The 19,504-nt window shown below is 31.0% G+C and overlaps 3 protein-coding genes and 2 long non-coding RNA genes across 7 annotated transcripts in view; 3 read left to right on the top strand and 2 right to left on the bottom strand.

Moving 5' to 3' along the window:
• Positions 1–79: 79 nt before the first annotated feature.
• On the top strand, positions 80–3,714 carry LOC110120122. 2 transcript variants are annotated; one of them, XR_002308739.2, is made up of 3 exons: positions 80–266; positions 381–496; positions 2,046–3,714. It is a non-coding gene; the product is annotated as an uncharacterized LOC110120122 (long non-coding RNA). The 2 variants fall into 2 exon arrangements; XR_007225518.1 differs by lacking the exon at positions 80–266 and having other exon boundaries at positions 273–496.
• LOC100646048 (aminopeptidase N) lies at positions 1,060–15,558 on the bottom strand. Its single transcript, XM_003402559.4, has 15 exons — positions 15,416–15,558; positions 14,987–15,059; positions 13,764–14,020; positions 12,362–12,568; positions 12,136–12,291; positions 9,683–10,012; positions 7,945–8,095; positions 7,748–7,874; positions 6,877–6,967; positions 5,998–6,181; positions 4,359–4,560; positions 3,624–3,901; positions 2,751–2,950; positions 2,218–2,394; positions 1,060–1,909 (listed from the first exon to the last, which is right to left on the bottom strand). Exons 1-15 carry the CDS (start codon positions 15,448–15,450, stop codon positions 1,477–1,479), a joined length of 2,901 nt encoding a protein of 966 aa, XP_003402607.1. The 5' UTR covers positions 15,451–15,558; the 3' UTR covers positions 1,060–1,476.
• LOC100646446 overlaps positions 15,415–19,504 on the bottom strand; it is a 53,009-nt gene continuing 48,919 nt past the window's right edge. The window contains exon 5 of the mRNA XM_020867809.2: positions 15,415–15,672. Coding sequence (XP_020723468.2) covers positions 15,466–15,672 — 207 coding nt within the window. The 3' untranslated portion in view covers positions 15,415–15,465. The remainder of the gene's footprint in view (positions 15,673–19,504) is intronic.
• Positions 16,192–18,507, top strand: LOC125385838. Its single transcript, XR_007225517.1, has 2 exons — positions 16,192–16,396; positions 18,009–18,507. It is a non-coding gene; the product is annotated as an uncharacterized LOC125385838 (long non-coding RNA).
• Positions 18,571–19,504, top strand: part of LOC100646324 (thyrotropin-releasing hormone-degrading ectoenzyme) — a 38,521-nt gene continuing 37,587 nt past the window's right edge. The window contains exons 1-2 of one of the 2 annotated variants that reach the window (XM_048409542.1): positions 18,571–18,955; positions 19,046–19,470. The gene's annotated coding sequence lies outside the window, so the exon portion shown is untranslated. Of the gene's footprint in view, positions 19,471–19,504 lie in introns of both variants that reach the window. The other variant, XM_048409543.1, reaches the window with a different exon arrangement.

Genomic DNA, 19,504 nt, shown 5'->3' with positions numbered 1-19,504 from the left:
GAATATATTTCTCTACGTAGAATAATGATAGGATAATATCGAACAATCTCGAGCAAACATGATATGCTGCCATCTTACAGTTTTAGATACTTACTATTTTATAAAAAATGTGAGTTGCAAAACCCATGTTATAAAATATGAATTGTTAATGATTTCATCAATTTAAAGTATTCATTAATGATAATATTCATAAATATTTAGTATATTCAACAAATATAATTTCTATATTTAACGTAGAAGAAAAGTAGAGACTGAGTTTGTTCCAGGTCGGTATTTTAGAACACGATACATGAAATTCCATATGAAGTCAGATCTGTCCTGCATTTGTATTTAGTCAATGTTATAAAATATTATAGTAGGTTTGAATCTTTATATTACAGATGAATGTAACATAAAGAACTCTTGTGTTCTCACTTAAAATAATGCATGCACATTCGATAGAAAACGCTTCTATGCAGAATTCTTTCTATACTGTCATATCGCATCCATTTACACGGTAACGTATGACTCGCTTACTCTATCTTAACATTCCTATGTATGTGACAAGTAAACATTTAACAAATATTATTTTATTTCATTTTTTAAATTAATTATGCTATTACTTTGTTTCAAACATGAACATAGAATTATATTTACCCAAGAATCTTATAATGGTAAAATTATCTTTAATTTATATGAATACAAAATTAACTGAAAACTTCTTTAATATTGAATGTGATATATATAATTTCATTATGTAAATCTCTCAAACCAAAAGCAAATAATTGATTAACTATACTTCTCATTTTATGTTGGATCATTATGTGAATGTGAGATTTTTTAAGAAGCAACTTACTTTCATAAGTTTATTTATTGTAAGTAATATAACATTAATTTTACAAGCAGGATATAAGTAGAATATAAACAGAAATTTTGATTTTTTTGTAACTAGAAATTAAAATTAAGATGCTAATCATGTTGTTATTAAAGTTTTATTTAATTAAGCAATAATCAAGGTAATGCAAATGATGTTATTCTTTCAGACAAAAATTATTTGTAAAATCAAGCTTCGATTGTTCATAATTTATGTAATTGCATTATTTATTCAAACTTAAATACATATGTAGTAGCAATTATACATTAATAGAAGCTTTGTACCTATAATAAATAAAGAAAATATAAATTACAATGATACATTATTAAATCCAAATTATTAATAATCATTATCAAATCATTAAATCCGATTTTTTTTAACAATTTTACATTATAGTTGTATTTATAATTATTAGAATAATTTTTAATCTTATTGCTAGAAGCCATCCTGTTAGAAGGCATGTTATTGCTGAAGTCAACAAGTTATTTATATTTTTAAACCAAGCAGTGTGTTACTGGTTTATGATATAACTTGTAAATACTCCAGAAATTAAAAAACTTTTTTACATTTCTAAATTGTTAATACTTTTGTTCAATTTCCAATTATGAGTTTATTTTTTCTAATTATTCCATGGTAGGAGCCATAGTAGTGGTAACTGGATAAGCTTTAATGGCTTCCAATTCTTCTCTTGGCAAATTTTCCATAAGCCAAGTATCAATCACTGGAAGATTCTTTTTGCTCCATTCTCTTATTTCCATCTTGTAAGGTTTTTGGTTTATAAGATCTGGTAAAAATTCTTCTGAATGACTTTCATACAATTTACGAACTATATCCAAACTCTTTTGATTGCTAAACGAGGAAGTTGCAGATTCTACTATGCGATACAAAAGATGTTTTTTATCTTCAAATCTCTGTTTCACCGTATCCCAGTTTTCAGTTAAAAAGTTAAAGAGAGTTGTGTAACCAGCTGCTCCACCACTTAATGTTACAAAAATCAGGTGGATGTCTGAGTCAGTAAAATTTCCATTCTGATCAAGAAATGTTACATTTAATAATCTGCAACATAAATGAAAATATAAGGCATGATGCTGTTATTCAATTTTCACTAGAAACAAGAAATTATATTAATTATATTAATGTATAGTTACATATAGTTATGTTACTATAGTTACAATACAATTTTGTTTAACAGATCAATCTGTATTCATTTAAAAACAATTAATAGCATTTATAGAAAGCCTAAAACAAATATTGAATTTTACATTTTTTTAATGAAGATTATATAAAAATTTCTTTTTAAACTGAAAGCTATTTAATTCTTGATACATTCTGATAAATTAATTGAATAAAATTATGGATGATACCTTTCAATTTTATATGTATCTTTTGGACAACCAGCTAAGGATTTCAAAAGATATGTACGTTCATTTTGTTTTCTTTCTGGACTATTCTGAGGGAAATTTATAACACGTTGAAGTCCAAATTCCCATTCTTCTTCAGAACCCCACTTAAATACTGGGCAAATAAATTCATTGGCAACTCTGAAGTAAGAAACAGTAACAACAGTTAATACAATTTAATCTCTACAAAATGTAATATAACCAGTTAGCAAAATTGTAAGTACTAAATGATATGTAAGAGAGAATAACATTTATATACTGCAATTGATGTAATATTAGTATTAGTATTATTTTATATACTGAAATTTTGATTCTCACACATGCATTAAATTTTCTCATTAAATTAAAATTTTTATGTAAGTAACTTGCAGAGGTTTATAAGTTTCTGCTTTGATGCTATTAGTAACAATACATTTCCACGTGTATTACTGTATATTTATAATGGAAATAATTATAAGCCTTATAAATATAAAGGTAAGGGTGACAAAGTTACGGACGGATTTCCTTTATCCGGTTCCTTATCAGTCAGCCACTTTTTGTACTGATCCCTTGCTTCGTTAACGCATGGTTCGTATCCAGCACGACAAAGGAAATTTTTCGCCATTCCACGCATATGAGTTTTCCAAGACGGTTCATTTGGTTCTACAGTTCTAGTGAGTTCTTCATATAAAGGTTTTAGCAAGGTACGTATGTATGCCTGAAATAATAATAATTTTACTACCTCATAAGCTTTATGAATATTTTATGTTTAAATTTTGTTTTGTGTAGGAAACATAAAGATGCAATAAGGAAGAATAAATTTTAGCAAATAATATTTGCGCATTCTTTGATCAAAAAGTAAAAAATAAAGTAATATTGAAGATTACTTAATATTGAAGATTAAATTTCGACTGCAAACTTATGATTTCTAAGAAATAAATACATTTATAAAATTGTAAATTTATAAAATCAAAGTCTTTTGAATTGTAAATTCAATTTTACATGATATGTGATTATAATAGAAGAGATTATGAAAATAAGTATTTGTATATAATATATAATCGTGTTCTTATTTTAATATACGTCAGTATTAATTTTCCAAAAGTATTCCTGCATATTTTAAGTAATGGTAAAACCAAAAAGTTTGAAACCAGTCATTTTAGTATATCGGGTATAGTAGTTGTGCCTAAATAGCCGGAACTTTATGTAGGATAAATTAATGAATATTTTTCATTTTTCACTTTTAACAAATTATATAAAATTAATATAGAAATATATACAATTAAATATACTTAAAAGAACATAAACAAATTATCTATATTTCAGTTAAATAACAAAAGTACCTCTGAAATATATATTTTAAAGAATGAACGTAAACAAAAAATATTTACCTCAAATTTGGAGTGTACATGAGATCCCTCGATACGTCTACCAACGTGATCGATCATCATAAAGACTGGTTCCCATACGACGTGACTCCTTTCTTCTTTCAAAAAGAGAGTCATATTTAAAGCAATTTTGAAGCATAGTTCTCCAGAATAAGCTAAATTCCAAGAATCGTGAAGGAGTTTTGCTCTGGTTAAAACAGGAATCTTTTCTCGGTCTGGACTTTGCAAGTATTGTGATAACATTTTCCAGTTACAGGAGTCATAGTTTACCGGAAACATACCTATAATCAATTACTCTATTTAATATTATATACTATAGAATTGTAAATCAATTGCTGAGGAAGCTAAGTAACTCCATTCCATTTTGTTTTTTGACAAAAAAGCTTTAAAAATAAAGGTTCTGTACATCTTTCCCTTTTACTGGCTTTTCATCTTTAACTACAGTTAATCTTAATTATAAAAATTAACTATTACTCGTTCTTGAAAGCAAATCTGAATTTTTATTTCATTTAATTTATATACAATTGTAAAAAAAAAGCTTGGGAAATTTACATTAATTACATTAAACAAAAAAGAGATATAAGATTCATTTTTATAATATAATGATTTAATAAAATACCAAGAAATCTGAAACTACATGTTTGTAGATAATGAGAAGAATATGGACATCTTGAGTTAAAGATTAAGCAATTTTGTGAGCATTTTGTTTTGTTTTAAGTTGTGTTATTATTCTCATACCTATTTCCTCTGGATTGACAATGATAAACTGGTTTTCGTTAGCGATATTTGTCACATTCTTCATTTTACTTCTTTTCGTCAGCCATAGGAGATAAGACTCTTGAATATTCAATTTTTCTTGGGAAATCATCACTACTGGTATATCCCATTCATAAGAAACTTTAGGAGTGGAGGCTCGTGGAGCTTCCCTGAGGTAGACTTTCTATAAACATAGTAACACAAACATTAATTTTGTATATTTAATAACTTTAATGTATTATATTGTTCTATTTTCTTTCTGAACCTCTACAAAGCTAAGGAATAGCAATTATAAGAAAAAATTTATGTATTGAACAATATTAACAATAATAATTATTACAATATTATTTGAAACAAAGAAAAGTTAGTTTTCCCTTAAAAATGTAATTGTGTTTAAAGAAATAAGAAGAGTAATAGGAATAAATTTAAAAAATTAAATTTAATATCTTAATTTATGGTATTGTGTTATACATATTATATTATTATAGAGAAATATAATAAATACAATATACATATACATATACATATTGTATTGTACTTATTATAGAGAAAATATGGAAAGTGAGTAGTTTAGTTTTGGCATTATTCTCATATTATGATTATCACGCCAAGTATGCTATATGTACATATACATATACATATACATGGACTGTAATTATTCGCTTTGCTGTTTCTTTAGCGATAATTGAACGATGTAACCTCAGGGACTAAGTATGTAGATGTATACTAACGTAATCAACAACGACCTACAAAGTATACAAATGCACTTCAAAGGAAAGGTTATCAGCTCTAAAGTTTTTATTTCAATTATATCATACATCACTGAGATCGTTTAGATAGTTTCTCTAAAGACAGGGCAATATTTTTTCCGTCTTCAAGGCCAAAGTTTCGTCATAGTATAGCTGCGTTTATACTATAAATTGCACATCCGTCCGACTTAGATTATATCCACATTTGTATGAGAAATAATCTTTTTAATAAAAAAAAGAATTTAACTGAACAAGCTATGATTTCAAAATATAAATATTTCATAAAAATTTAAAACCTGATTACTGTATTATATAATAAATATTTTTCATCAAATTTTGAAATATTAATAGTGCCAATATTTTCATCTAACATAAATAGAAAAACTATATTAAATACGTATATTTATATATTACATTTTTTGTACAATATTAATTTACATTTATGTAATATAAATAGGCTAACAGATTAAATTTTGACAAAGATGAAAACTAATATCGACTGTTCGTGATAACTTCTATTATTTTCTAGAAGCTAAATAAAATCGATATAGGATGAAAAAGTTTCTTTTGTGCTCGATTTGGTCCTCAGTTTCTTTTTCTTTGTTAGTATTTACATTTTGACATTATATTTACAACAATCATCACGTACATATTCTGTCTCTCGTTTCGATCAACCTTTTCACAGATTGTCGCTACTTATGCAAGAAAAGAATCGACTTTACTCAAAATGCTCACAAATAAAATCAGCACTGCGTTTCTTCTTCATTGATGCTTTATCCGTGCGAAAATCATGTCATCGTTACGTTTACCGTGTCCCTGAGGTGAACAGCGTTTTTGTTGGATAAGATTAAGAACGTAACGTGCATACATACTTGGCTAAGTGTAATTGTTTGAGTTTCATAATTGCGAATGACAGTGACCAATGGTACTCTATCTCGATTGGTCCACGGACCCGCGATTGAGTTAACTGTCAAGCCTTTTGGTAAAATCTCCATTTCAGCCGCAACATCGTTTAATCGGCTGTAAATGTCATCTGCAAAGAAGGTTCGTAGATTCCTGAAAAAATGATATTTAGCAGTTGAACAAAATTGAACAAAGGATGAAGTTGAGAAGAATAGCCGGGAAGCAAAGCTTCTGAAAACGATTCATACTTTGATAAAATGTTTTCTATAAATGTTCGGAATATCTAATACAAAATTTACGAGAAAATGATTAATGCTATCGTTATTCTGGTATGTTCAGAAACGGAAAGATATTTGGAAATAAAAGAGAGAATAAAATACAAATTTTATAGTTTACGTGTTTCCTATCTCTCATTTTGAAAATTAAACAATTTTTACATGGGTATATTTTGTACATGAAAGTCTTAAAATAAAAATTTGTAGAAAACATTCTGGTTTTGCAAAATTTAAAATTTTACCTAAATTAAATAAAAGATTAGATAATGTTAGATATAGATTAACACGAAGTAAGAAAGAAAACGACTTCCACGCTAGTTTTAAATGTTTATAAAATCATAACCTGAATATATTTTAGAAATAATAAAAAATACAAAATTATATAAAATTATTTAATGTAATAAGAATATTTTCCATTTTAACCTTTTTCATAAGATATATAAATGCATCAAAAAATATTATAATTTTTTCGATAGTCATTATTCCAATATAATAATGTAAATTAGTAAAATCCAGTTATAAAATTTGGATTTAAGAATTGCTTCCCGGCTAATTGATAAAAACAATTACTACTCTTCCGAATTTTGTTGTATAAAATTTCTAACGCCTTTCTGGAATAGATCTTTGCCGAGAGTGTAATTGAACATCCGGAATACCAGCTCCACTAGAAGGAGAAAAAATGACATAATTAGTCTTATGTAATTAGAAGGAACTCGCTGAGTTAATTACACGCTAATTTGCTTTCAATACCGTATAAAATTAGTGGACGTTTCAAACTGTTTGATAAATGTTACACACTTAATATTTCCTATAGTTACGTTAATATCGATATTAAAAATCGAAACTTATTAAGTCATTTAAATTTTTCCCACTCTATTGATATATTATTATCTTACATTTTTTTGTATGTATAATTTATCAGAAATGATATAATTAATCAATACAATGCATGAATATCGATCGTCTTTTAACCTGTAAGTATAATTTCTTCCGTATTTATGATCATATGCTTTGTAAGAATTATATTTACAAAGATTTAATTGTGTAAGGTGTTCTAAGTTTTAATAGACAAACTTTGATATCCTACGAAAGGAAGTTTTCAGAAATTCATTTTAAAAAGTTCTACAGTAAAAAGAGAACACGTAAATATATAGCTATTATGTCCTTATTTACGGGAAATAGTAGTGTCAAAAATTAACTAACTTTAGAGCGTATTAGGAGAATATATTTGAAAAGATTAAGTAATTTATTCGGATGGTATTCGAAAATATTTTCGACTAATAGAAATTGATATAATTAACAGAGAAGCTATTATGACAAAAATTACCATAACTTCTGTTATATTAACTTCGAGCATGAAGTACAATTACATTATACTTTCTAATTATTATGTAGCACTGTTTGTATAACTCCAAGGGGACAAGATAATTTAGTTAAAACATACTTTTCGACGATGTAGCTTCGTTTCTGATACCACCGACCCTTCCGAAAGGTTCAATCTTTGCAAATTCATAATAAAGGGAATATAGCATAGTCAGTGGCCATTTCCCTTCCATTTCGTCCGGATTCAGCTGCAATAAACATATTACATTTTGAACTAGTTTCGTGCTAATCTTCGTGTCCATGCAATATGATACGTACGTTCACCGTCGTCATTGAAGCTAGGAATGAATTAAGTGCTTTGTTAACAGGTGCATCACTCCAACGGAATGGTGTGATATATTGACCGATCCATTGATAAATTAATTCATAAGCTGTGTCCCAAATGGACGGGCTACTCAGTTCACTTTCCCTGTAATCAAAGTCAAGCTATCAATATCATATCGAGATTTGTTATTTCTATCGTTCACATGACAATGTTGGTGCTAAATCGCAAGATGCAAAGTAGACAAATTTGTCATTTCTATTTTCGTATATCTTTTTTTCATAATAACATTGTATACATAATTACTGAGATTCGTTTATTTAATTAAAGACTAACCGGGTCCTATTTAAGGTGCACAAGGTATTGATATTTTATATCACTAATCGAACGTAGATAATTTTGCGTATCACAGCTTCAATTGCTAGTTCGTGTAAGCAGGTGCTGGTAATTAATCTGGGATACAGTTATCGATACATGTTATATTAAAAGCAAATTATGAATAAAACTGACAAACGAACAAAAAGAGTCAAGTTTTACAGATAATTTTTGACATGTTATTCTGCGAGTCTAATTCTTATCAAAATTCAAATCTTATTTAAATTCTAGACGGTCCATGCTGCATCCTACGATTCGGTAGTCGGTGATATCAAGTTCTGCGAATTGGAACCGCGCGAGCAATCTGCCTTTCCATATAACGTTTATTGATTATTGTTTTACAGACTTCTTTAATAATTCCCCAAAAAACTTTTCGTCAAATTTTCTTTCACACTTTTTTCTTTATACCGTGTATACGATATCTTCGTCATTAATATTCTGCAAAATATGTATACCAATAACGTAGTAAACATACCATTAATATTATGTGAGAAGTGTTAAACATATACAGGTTGTCAAAAAAAAAAAAGAAATTATAAATCTTGAGAACTCAATATGAAGTAAAAACATTTAAAGATATAAGGACCAATTTCAAAGTACTTATGATCAATCATATAAAATATTTTAATGTTTATGCACATAGATACATACATTCTATTAACAAAAACTGCTTTGATCTATGCGCCAAGAATACCTTCAGTTTCGTGGGCATCGTAGCGAGAGGTTTAAGGAAAGTATAATGAAAAATCGTTTTGAAACATGTAGACAAGCCTACCGACATATTCAAGGTCAGCCACGTGTTTTTAAAATAGCATGTATAGACAGTGTGAGTAGAGGATACTTACAAGTGCCGGAAAAATGAAAGCTGGATATCTATGTAAATCCAAGTAAAGATAACGATTCACGAGTCGATAATACATATTTCTATCTTACTATTTATATATGATAAAAAGGTTTATGACTTATGATGATATTTTGGCAAAGAATACAAATTTTTTACTTATTATCACGAATACTATGCACTGTCAAAGTTCGTGACACTTTGTCTTCTTACATTTTGTAACACTCTGGTCAATCACTGCTTTGTGTACATGTTCTTAAACCAATATGCAAGATATGTAAAACAAATGGACGTGATTAACATCTTCTAGTCATGAAACAAAGTACTATTCAAATCTTTATCCATTTGCATAAACATTCATAATCTAATGATTAAATAGTAATGAGACAGTAATTTAATTAGTAATAAAATAGTAATTGATTAAATAGTAATTTTGATTCTTTTTGAATAGTAATTTTTCCCTTGTTATTGGTATAAAATCTTGCATGCTTAACAAAAGTATAGTAAATAATATATACTTGAAGAACATCAAGCCCCAACTGTCAGATGCTTTGGTAGCACCGTACGAAGGAACGGCTACCAAGTCGAGTTTTGGTAAAACAATCGAGCTGTTGAAGTAATCCTGTAAATAGTTCATGATCCAGACAACCTTGTCGGGTATGCTTTTTAGGGAGTCCAAGTATTCTTTTCGACCCCACACTTTAATCTCGAGCTTTCTCCCATCCATTTCATTGATTTCCTGAGTAGGCGAGATGCTCTCAAAGTCCGATATTATCAAAGCTAATTGGTACGTTGACATTTGCGGTGTCTTGGTAAAGTGATCCCAGACCAAATCCGGCTCATCGGTCCTAGGCAAAGAGAATATTTTTTAGTAATAGAATTACGCTTTTACATACTTATGGCATACATACTTATAAGATAAGAATACTTAGACTGTAAGAAATAATCAAATAACCGGTTAACCCCTTGTTCTACCCGTTAACTCCGGATTGCTCGGGTTACAAGAAACAAGAAAGTCAGTCACGCGTCGAACCATTTAGCTGTGTGTTCGATCTTGCGCAAGATGTATGCGTCTTATGACACGTATATTTCCACAAAATCAAAGGAATTGTGAAATAATAAACACGTTTGGGCACAACTAATATTTTTTTAAGATATCTGGCAAGTAATTATGATCGATTTATTAGTGGAGAAAAATGATTTATTATTTGAAAGTGGATAATGTACCAGTAATAATTTGTACATTAATACTTAGTTTAAATTAATAATGTTTTGAGATAACTCGTCGTTCAAATGCGTAATATTTTTTGAAACAATGAAACATAATAGAAAACACAATATCGCTACCATCACTATCGTTGTCAGAAGGATCTATCGAATCACTATCCGTAATAGTAACACACTTCTCACTATTGTCATAAATATTAGATTTTTTTTTTACTGACATGATAGGTATTAAGGGTTGTTTAATTCTTTTAGGGAATTATAACCTAAACGTGTGAACATAACGAAGAATTATACGTAACTAAAGTAAGAAAATATCGATAGTAACTGAACCACGAGTCTGACTCGTGTTGTTTACGTTTATCCCGAATGAAGTAACACGAGCCAGGCTTGTATTGTTTACGTTTGATCCGAACGAAGTACTACGAGTCAGGTTCGTGCTTATTGTTTTTGGCCCAAATTTCTTACCACGAGTCTCTTGTTTCTGTAGGACAAGGAGTTAATCGTGCTGTGATTCAATATATTTTATTAATATCCCGGCAATAAAAATTCTGAATGTATTTTTAATGTCAAAATATCTAACAAAATTCTTACTATTTGTAATACGACAAATATATTTTGCTTTACATGTATGGTTTTATTTTAGATAGTCAGAGTTGTGCATTCTTTGAATTGTTTCGAGTAGATATTTATTTAAGATCGGAATAAATTCATATCAGACGAATATTATATCTGTGAATAATTATTTGTTATTCATAACGAATTACTTTCTGTATTTATTTGAGTAACGATTGCAGAATTATTCGAATAATAATACGAATAAAGGTTTGTTTCCACTTAATTTTGTACAAATATATACAGATTTTTACTACTAATTTAACAAATAAATAATTTAATAAGCAACGATAAACTTTTTAAGGTAGTATTTTATCTAAGAAAAAGTTAGTTATAAAAGCCAATGTTACAACAAATGGACAATGTAGCTTGGAAAGATATCTCACGTCCAGTACCATGTCCATCCTCCATGTAACACATAAATATTTACAAAAAATATATAATTTTATCTAAATAAGTTTTATCCAAATTCGATTAAATCTTTATCCAGATATATTCTCACACAAATAATTTCTTCCTCGAATAACTTCTTATTTAAATAAATAATTGTTCCACTAGATATTTATTCATTAATGGTGAATAAAATTTCATTCTTTATTTTTATTCGTTATCTGTTGTTGGAATAAAATTTTACCATAATTAAGAGAATGCATTTTAACAGATGCGATTAGACAGTAGATATCTATGGAACGAATATAATTAAAAGGTGGAACCTAGGAAGAAAATATTAGAGAAAGTGCACTTCAGATATTTTGCATATTTTCGCCTATTATTCGCATTTTGTGCGTTTTTGAATCTTAAAATTTCTCACAAAAGCATAAAAATTCGCAGTCTATGTACTTCTGCTTGGTGCTGATAACGACATAATTTAAAAAGTGTAAAATTTGCATTTATCGAATGCAAGGTCTACATTACATTTCTATTTTTATCATGTAAAACGCATATTTTATCAGTTTTGCGTCACAGGGCTATTATATTATAGCAAGGTCTATATTATTTTAACCTTTTCAAAAATTTCAATTTTAAGAGGTCTCTCCCCTAAAGCTTACATTCTTGAAGTCGTGCCACTGTTAACGCCAAGCAGCGACATGATACACGCAAATAAAATCAACGAATATTTCATACTACTTACGTTTCTATGCTACTTTCCAGGGGAGTGTTTGAACGAGCAGTCATGTTCTTCGGACGCTGAACGCTGAGTTTGAAGGTCGCTTTGTAAGGAGGCTCATCCATACAAGGAAAAACAGTTTGCGCGTTGTCCAATCTGAAGTTGGTAGCCAGGAAGGGACTAGAGAAAAAGACGGGCAGTAAATTCTTTTTCTTTAATCTTACGTCTATCGCGTTGTAATTATAATTACTGCTTTTGTCCATTGGCGTCGGTATATTCGTGTTTGAAGAAACCGCTGGTATCGTTGGTGGTGATATTTCCAGTGAAGGTGAGATCCACTTCGCAGCTGGTGCCTTTCTTTAACATCTGTTCCAGGTGAATCGCGTAGCTAGATGGCCACGAAGAACGACGACTGACTCTCGCAACGTTTACAGCCATCAGTGGCAGGCCTTTTTCCCTTTAATTTTTTAATGATCAGATATTAGCCTTAAGGAGGAATTTCAATTAATCAAATTGCTCTTAGAGAGCAACAAAATACGAGAGAGTCAACAAATTTTCATTCAATTATGTGAAAGTTTATTTAATTGTGTGCAAATATTTACTATATATACATATATACATGTATTTTCTCCCAATACGTAATTAGTAATTAAATTTAGTAATTAGTAATATTTGTGAGGATATTTCATTAATATCCAGATGTCAATATAGAATGGAACCTCGATTATCAGAACAAAAGAGGGATTATCGTTTATTATGGGAACATCGATGGAAAGAGGCATGCCTTGTTACGAGGAAGATTTGGAAACGAGAATAGAGAGAAACTAAAAAAGTCGATACATCATTGTAAAGAAGTTATGTTCCTTTGTTACGTGTTAACATCTACGAAATAGTTCAAAATAAATGATCTGCGTATGGGAAATAAGATTATTCGATTATCCGAATTAAGCACGTTAGTCGGATAATAATTGAAGTTCTACAGTATTTTTATGTATTACCACATTATGTATATTTTCATTTTCATTTCATTTTATTTCACATTATAGTTATTTATAACTGTCTATATACATTATATGTGTATAATGTATATATAATATATATATATATAATAATAAATAAATAAATAATGTATGTGTATGTGTTACTCATTTCCAGATACATTTTCTTTCAAATTTCATTTATATAATTTCATATTACGTATATTTCCTGCTAGTAATATCCTATTATATGTATAGTTGTTGTTTCCACGATAACATAGATATGAGGCTAAAAGTTGGTTCACATAAATGGTATATATATTTAACTCATACGCATAACAGAACTCGTAACATGGTAGTAATATGGTGTACCCATTTTTCTCCTTTCCCTAGAAAGATCCAGGAACAGCGAAAAAAAAAAGAAGAAAGGGAGCGACTTCAACGAATTTCGTATGAAATATACTACATAATTTAAAACGTAGTGGATCTTATTGTAGAATTTTGTATTCTTTCCACGGAGAGTTAGGGATTGACAGTCTTGGGATCAGGTAGAAAATTTAGCTTCTTAAGTTTAGCTTTTCCAGCCAGAAGAATTTTTCAACGAAATAGAGTCCATTTTTAAATAACGTCATTTACAATTATAGCGAAGAGTATGATGCGATTTTATTCGCTTACCTTTCTTCCAACGATGCCTCCGTGATCCTAACATCGTATTTCGTAATTGCAAGATGTGGATGAGCATTTAAAACAATTATATCACTGGTATCTATCCAAGTGACATTGATCTTAACTCGACCTTTGAATTTGTCATTCCCGATAAAAGGTTGAAGTTCCAGGTGATAGCTGGTCGGCACTACTTCTGTTGGTAATCTGCGTTGGCTTACTTTGGGCACGTAAACGTCGTTCAGGTCTATACTCCGTTTGATCTCCAACTGTAAATGATTTTCAAGTGTAACATTTATTGTGGTATTTTTACTGCCTGAAATACATTATGAAACATATATATCTTTATCTTTATACCGTCCGGAACAGAAGGAAGGTATTTCAATTTGACATGTGCATTTTTGTTTTGTTTATCCTAACAGTTGATCTTTAAGATAAAGAACGACGCTGAAGATAGATGACAGTAATATTATTTTTTAAAGACATTCTCATTTTATATCCTATCTATCGTTTCTTTTTAAATTTTCATTAGCTACTACTTCTTTCTGCATAGATAATAACTATCTTCTTTATTGAAGTTAACTTAGCTTACTAAATCTTTTGTATCTTTGTGATATTTATGTCTATTAAAGATAAGGCATAAGGCATTGCATATTACGTTTAAATATCTTGAGAAATTTCTTACATATTTAAAATATTTCTGAAATATAGAACATTCTACATAAAACGATTATTTCACAGAACTTGTAAATATTGTAAATTCAATGCATGTGTTTTAGTCTCATCTAGTTTCTTATTAATATTATTATCCTCTTGATAAAAGTCGAATTTACGAATCTTTGGGGATATTTCATTTTGATAACAATCACCAGAAGCTCATATAACGCGCTAAGAAAATATTAGTAAATAATTTGAGACATTTAAAGACATTATTTGTAAATAACTCAACTGGCTCGCAATTACTCGTAGAAACTAATGTGTTTTACACTGAAACGTCTATTAGAGAAACACGGAAAGCGATTATAGCTTTAAAACAAAGCCAACCAACATAAGCGTGTACTCGCTAACTATTCACTTATTTTTAACTCTTCGGCTTATTAAAAAGCGAAACTATCTCACCGAAACGCTTTACGATATTTAAAACCGTTTTTCATACGTGCGTGTATAAAATCATCTAGAAGAATCGTACTTACATATTTTATAAGGATAAAATAAAATAAGGAGCGATTGCTTACGTGTGCTTCGATATCTGGGAGAACGAAGATCAGGAAATACCCGGCGATGGCTGTTATGAACCTCATGGTTCTCCTGCGGAGTAAGTCGAAACTGATTATTCGGCCGAATATAAGGCTAAACGACGTAACTGAATAAAACTGTTAGTTCACATAAAAATTATTCAACGAAATATTAACCGGTTCCAACAATACGACTATACTATCGTTTGATCGTTAATTACGTGCAACTACGAATGTTAAGAATGCCGGAGAGAAATTTTGTTTCAAAGTCTAAGATTTTTCCAAAGACGATTCGCTCCACTGTGTTATCTTTTCATGTTTGGTAGCACGGGATTCGCCGAGACACTTGTATCGATCGTCAACGTATAATCAAACTACACAGTATTATCTTAAGCGGTTTGCGATCACCGATGCTCCACAGCGACTTACTTCGCGATCCTTATCCAACACGTCCGTACTTGCATGCTGTAGGCGACGATCTAACCGATGTAATTCGTGTATTTCGAAGTGTCGTCGCTTACGACTACTTCAATAACTTCGATCGAAGCTATCGTCGTCGCTTGACCTTGATACCGGCAGCCAATATTCGTATTGAAATGCGAAAGCACCGCGTGCCAACGCAGTCGTTCGTCAACTGCCCTCCAACTTTCTGCTCTTTCCGACTGTACCAGCTTCTGTCGGATCGCCTGAAAGAAACGAAGAAAAGCGTACAAAAAGAAAAGAAAAGAAAAAAAATGATAAACGCGAGCAGAGAAAACGTGAACGACCACGTGATAGGGGTACGCTGTGGCGGATTGGTGTCCGAAGCACGGATTCAAAGCGCTTAGATCCACTTAGCCGCGTAATCGGTGATCGTCCATTATCCAATTCCATCGAACAGACGTCACAAAAGGGCCTAATCGCGACGGTACCCGTCGGTGACGGATGAGATACGCAGCGTCAATGGCCAATCCCGAAAGCATCAATGGAAATTGAGATGCCACGAAGCTGCTCTGTGAATCTCTGCGAATGTCCTGCCGCTGATTTTGCAACCAGAAACCATTGTGTATTCGTTTAATACATGAAAAGCCGGTAGGCAATTCAGGTCTCGGCTTGGCGTTCGTTTCCGATTCGGTGTCAATTGGGATTGATAGCAGGTTTTGTGTATGTTTTCTTCGCGCGTTTATAGGCCAGCTAAGGCCACTCGTGCCACTTGTCGACGTGTTTCCTCTAACTTTCAAGCTGCCTCGGAGGAGGCACTTGCCAGAGAGACCTCGGCGTCGGCCTCTTTTCATTCGGCACATCCCATGATCTGGAACAACCGTCTTCATTAGTATTGCAATCGATTTTAACTAGCTCGCGTACACATTATGCAAATGTTGCTCGTGTTTGTGGTATGGGACGTCACAAATAAATTACATCGATAATATGGTAGGTATTCACCATTTTGCAAAGTATTCCTAATTCTTACGATTGTGAGATAAAATGCTTCTGTTAGAAAAACATTCAATTCTCCTTTAAACAGCATGGATCTGTCTTTCAAAGATGACAGGATTATTTTATGAAGTATCTTATTAGCGTTATTATTAGTCCTTTGATAAAAGACACAGAAAAAATTCTAACGAGACTGGAGAAGGACTAATAGAATTGAAAACAATAATGGAGAAGAGAAGGACAATACAAAATAATAAGGAAGCATAGCAAGGAGGCAAAAGCCCAAAAGTTGCATAATTTTATAGACAGAATATATAATGGAGTGCAATATAATAGAGTGAATAAAGGGGAGGTAGATATATAAGAAAAGAGAGAAAGACAAGGAAAAGGGTTTAGATAGATATAAGGGAGGAGACAATAAGGTGTAACGTCATAGCCACGTGAAACACTGTGCTCGTAATATTACTGTGTTTATGTTTACTTCTTGTAGTTCTCTCTTCTCCAGAGACTCAGTTATATTTCTCTTTGGTTTAGATTTTATTGGGTTTATATTTGTTATTATATGAATTGTTATTTTTTAAATATATTTTATTAGGTAGTCGGATATTGTAATTGCACGAAGAAGTATTCGATAAGCTTAGCTTATCTTGCAATATATATGTTATATTATTATTATTATTTCTTAGTCCGTGCCTTTTGGCTTTGGACGAACTTTTAGTTTTACATCACTTATGTCTAATTCTTTTCTTACATATCTTCCTCCCCTCTTTCCACTCTATTCTATTGCACTACCTTAGTTATTCTATTCTCTAAAAACTAAAACTAGGAACTACAAATTAACCACTAATGACTAAAAATTATTGCAACTTTGGACTTTAGTCTCCTAGCTGTGCATCCTTCCTGTCGTTTGCTGTTCTTTTCTCTATTATTCCTTTCAATTCTGCTAAGCCTTCTCCTGTCTCATTTAGTACTTTTCCTATGACCTTTGGTCCTCCCGTTATTTCGCATTCTTCTATTACATTCCTCAGGTCTTCTTCATTCCTTTTGCATAGTCAGCATCTTTCTTCTCCCTCTTCCTTCCAGTATTCCCTTACTTTGGTCTGGTTTCCACAGCTGAATTTTGCTAATATTCTTCTGTTTTTCCACTTCATCCTCCCTTTTAGGTACTTTGGTAGTTTTTCTTTGGCTAAATATACATGTTATATATAGTAAAAATATAGGATGAATAGCCATCTTAAGCGTATGATGATTGTTAAAGATGATTTTACCGAATACATGTAGCAGCTTATTGACATAATGTTGATGCGACGAAAGTAAATATTTTTAGGATACTAGCGAAATATTTACTCGGCCTGAATATCTCACGTCTCTATTTACATTTCCAGATTCGTTTCAAATTTTACACACAATTTTTTTGCACAGTCGTAACAATCGGGTTTCATTGTAGCGTTAATGAAATTTCAAAACGTTTCGAGTGTCATAAATAATATATCCATTAAATACTTTCATGGTCCACTGTATATGAAATCTTCAACTTCATCCGAAAATATTGAAAACATGGAAATATTCGAAAATATTACCTGAAGGTGAATGCTCGTTTATTTGGTAGACAGATAATGGCACAGCTAAGAGTCATCGGAAAACTAAGACGAACAACGCGAGAAGCGGGGATGAGGCGTAGAATAGAAGAAAACCTGCCACGCGGAATATGTAACGCAGGAGCAATAGAAAACAGGAACTAGATATTAAACAAGTGTCCATATACGAGGAAATTAGTATATTGAGTTTGTTTTGTCGTTCACATTAAGTGGCAGAGAATGGTAAGAAACAGGAAAACAAACACCGAAAGACATAAAGGGGAGTATGAACCTGAGGACACTGTGGCTGGAAGAGCAGATCCAGGAGCAAATATGAAAAATTCCAAGGAACCCACAAGCCAAGCAAAATACGATAGTAAATTGTAGTGCTATTATATATACTATAGGATATAGTATATCCTAACTGACATATATTATGTAATTAAGTATAATTTTCCATGAAGTATGCTGTAACATAGAAATATATTATACGTTAGTCTGGTAATATACTGACGACAATTATAATAATAATTTGTGACGCCAATCAAAGTAGAAATATATTATAATATACTCCTAATCAGGGCCGGCGTGACCTTTTGCGGGGCCTCAGTACACATTCAAATCTTACTTAAAATTGTTCGCATCCGTAATTCGCTTTCAATAATTTCTCTAAAAAGTACATTTCTCTCAATTTTTGTTATCTAAAGTAGTTTTCAGGATATGAGGACTTTATGGAGTTATACTGAACTTTGATCATTTTTGTCAGTCCTTTAACCTAAATTATTGCTACTAAAAAAATGTTTCGCATATTTAGTAGAAATTAATCAAAATCGGTGTTTTTTAATTAGGTAATTTTCGTAGACCGCGGGGCCTCTCAAAACGCGGGACCAGGTTCTGGTGAACGCGCTGGACCTGCCTTGCGCCGGCCCTGTTTCTAATATAGGAAAATCTTACATAGGCAAAAAAGAAAAAAGAAAAAGTAATTATATTAGAAACATTGCAACAGAGATACAAGTAAGAGATAGAAAAACAAATGAAATACTACTAAACGTGCACCTATGTAAATTAGGGTTCATGCTGTAAATCTCGTTACAACAAATAACAAGCACGCGTGCATCTTAAGGCAAGGGAATTAATGCTAGTAGTCAAGTAGATGATAAAGAAGAGGAAGAAACTTGTATAGGGTTGTATAGGGCAAAGGAAATTCTATTAAACGCGCACCTACGTAAACGAAGATTGTACCAGGCTGTAAGTCTCGTTACAGTAAGTAAAATACACACATACATCTTAAGACAGGAAAGCAAGGCTGGTAACTAAGGTAGACGTAAATGTGGAAAAGAAAAGGGAGCTTGTAGAGGACTGGATTAATTTGCATTAATCGAGGAGTGCTCGTAGGAAATTTGTAAAAAAAGTATCAAGAAGTATAAAAGAGAAAATGAAGAACTTTGATTTATTCACTGGAAAGTGTTTTATATGCAAGTGTGAATATATAAGGTATACAATCGCAATACGATATTCCTTTCTAAAT

The sequence above is a fragment of the Bombus terrestris genome, chromosome 10, assembly GCF_910591885.1.
Source record: "Bombus terrestris chromosome 10, iyBomTerr1.2, whole genome shotgun sequence".
In the NCBI taxonomy this organism is placed as follows: domain Eukaryota; kingdom Metazoa; phylum Arthropoda; class Insecta; order Hymenoptera; family Apidae; genus Bombus; species Bombus terrestris.
The sequence above is the reverse complement of the archived record's forward strand: the minus strand, read 5'-3'. Positions and strand labels throughout refer to the sequence as shown.

Excerpts from the sequence above, each read along its gene's own strand:
- LOC100646048 (XM_003402559.4), bottom strand. The coding sequence starts at position 15,450 with ATGCAAGTACGGACGTGTTGGATAAGGATCGCGAA. Across the intron at positions 8,096-9,682 it reads TGGGGCTTGATGTTCTTCAA|GGAAAGTGAACTGAGTAGCC; the intron begins GTATATATTATT and ends CTTTGATTACAG. Across the intron at positions 6,968-7,747 it reads CGAAGCTACATCGTCGAAAA|TGGAGCTGGTATTCCGGATG; the intron begins GTATGTTTTAAC and ends TTCTCCTTCTAG.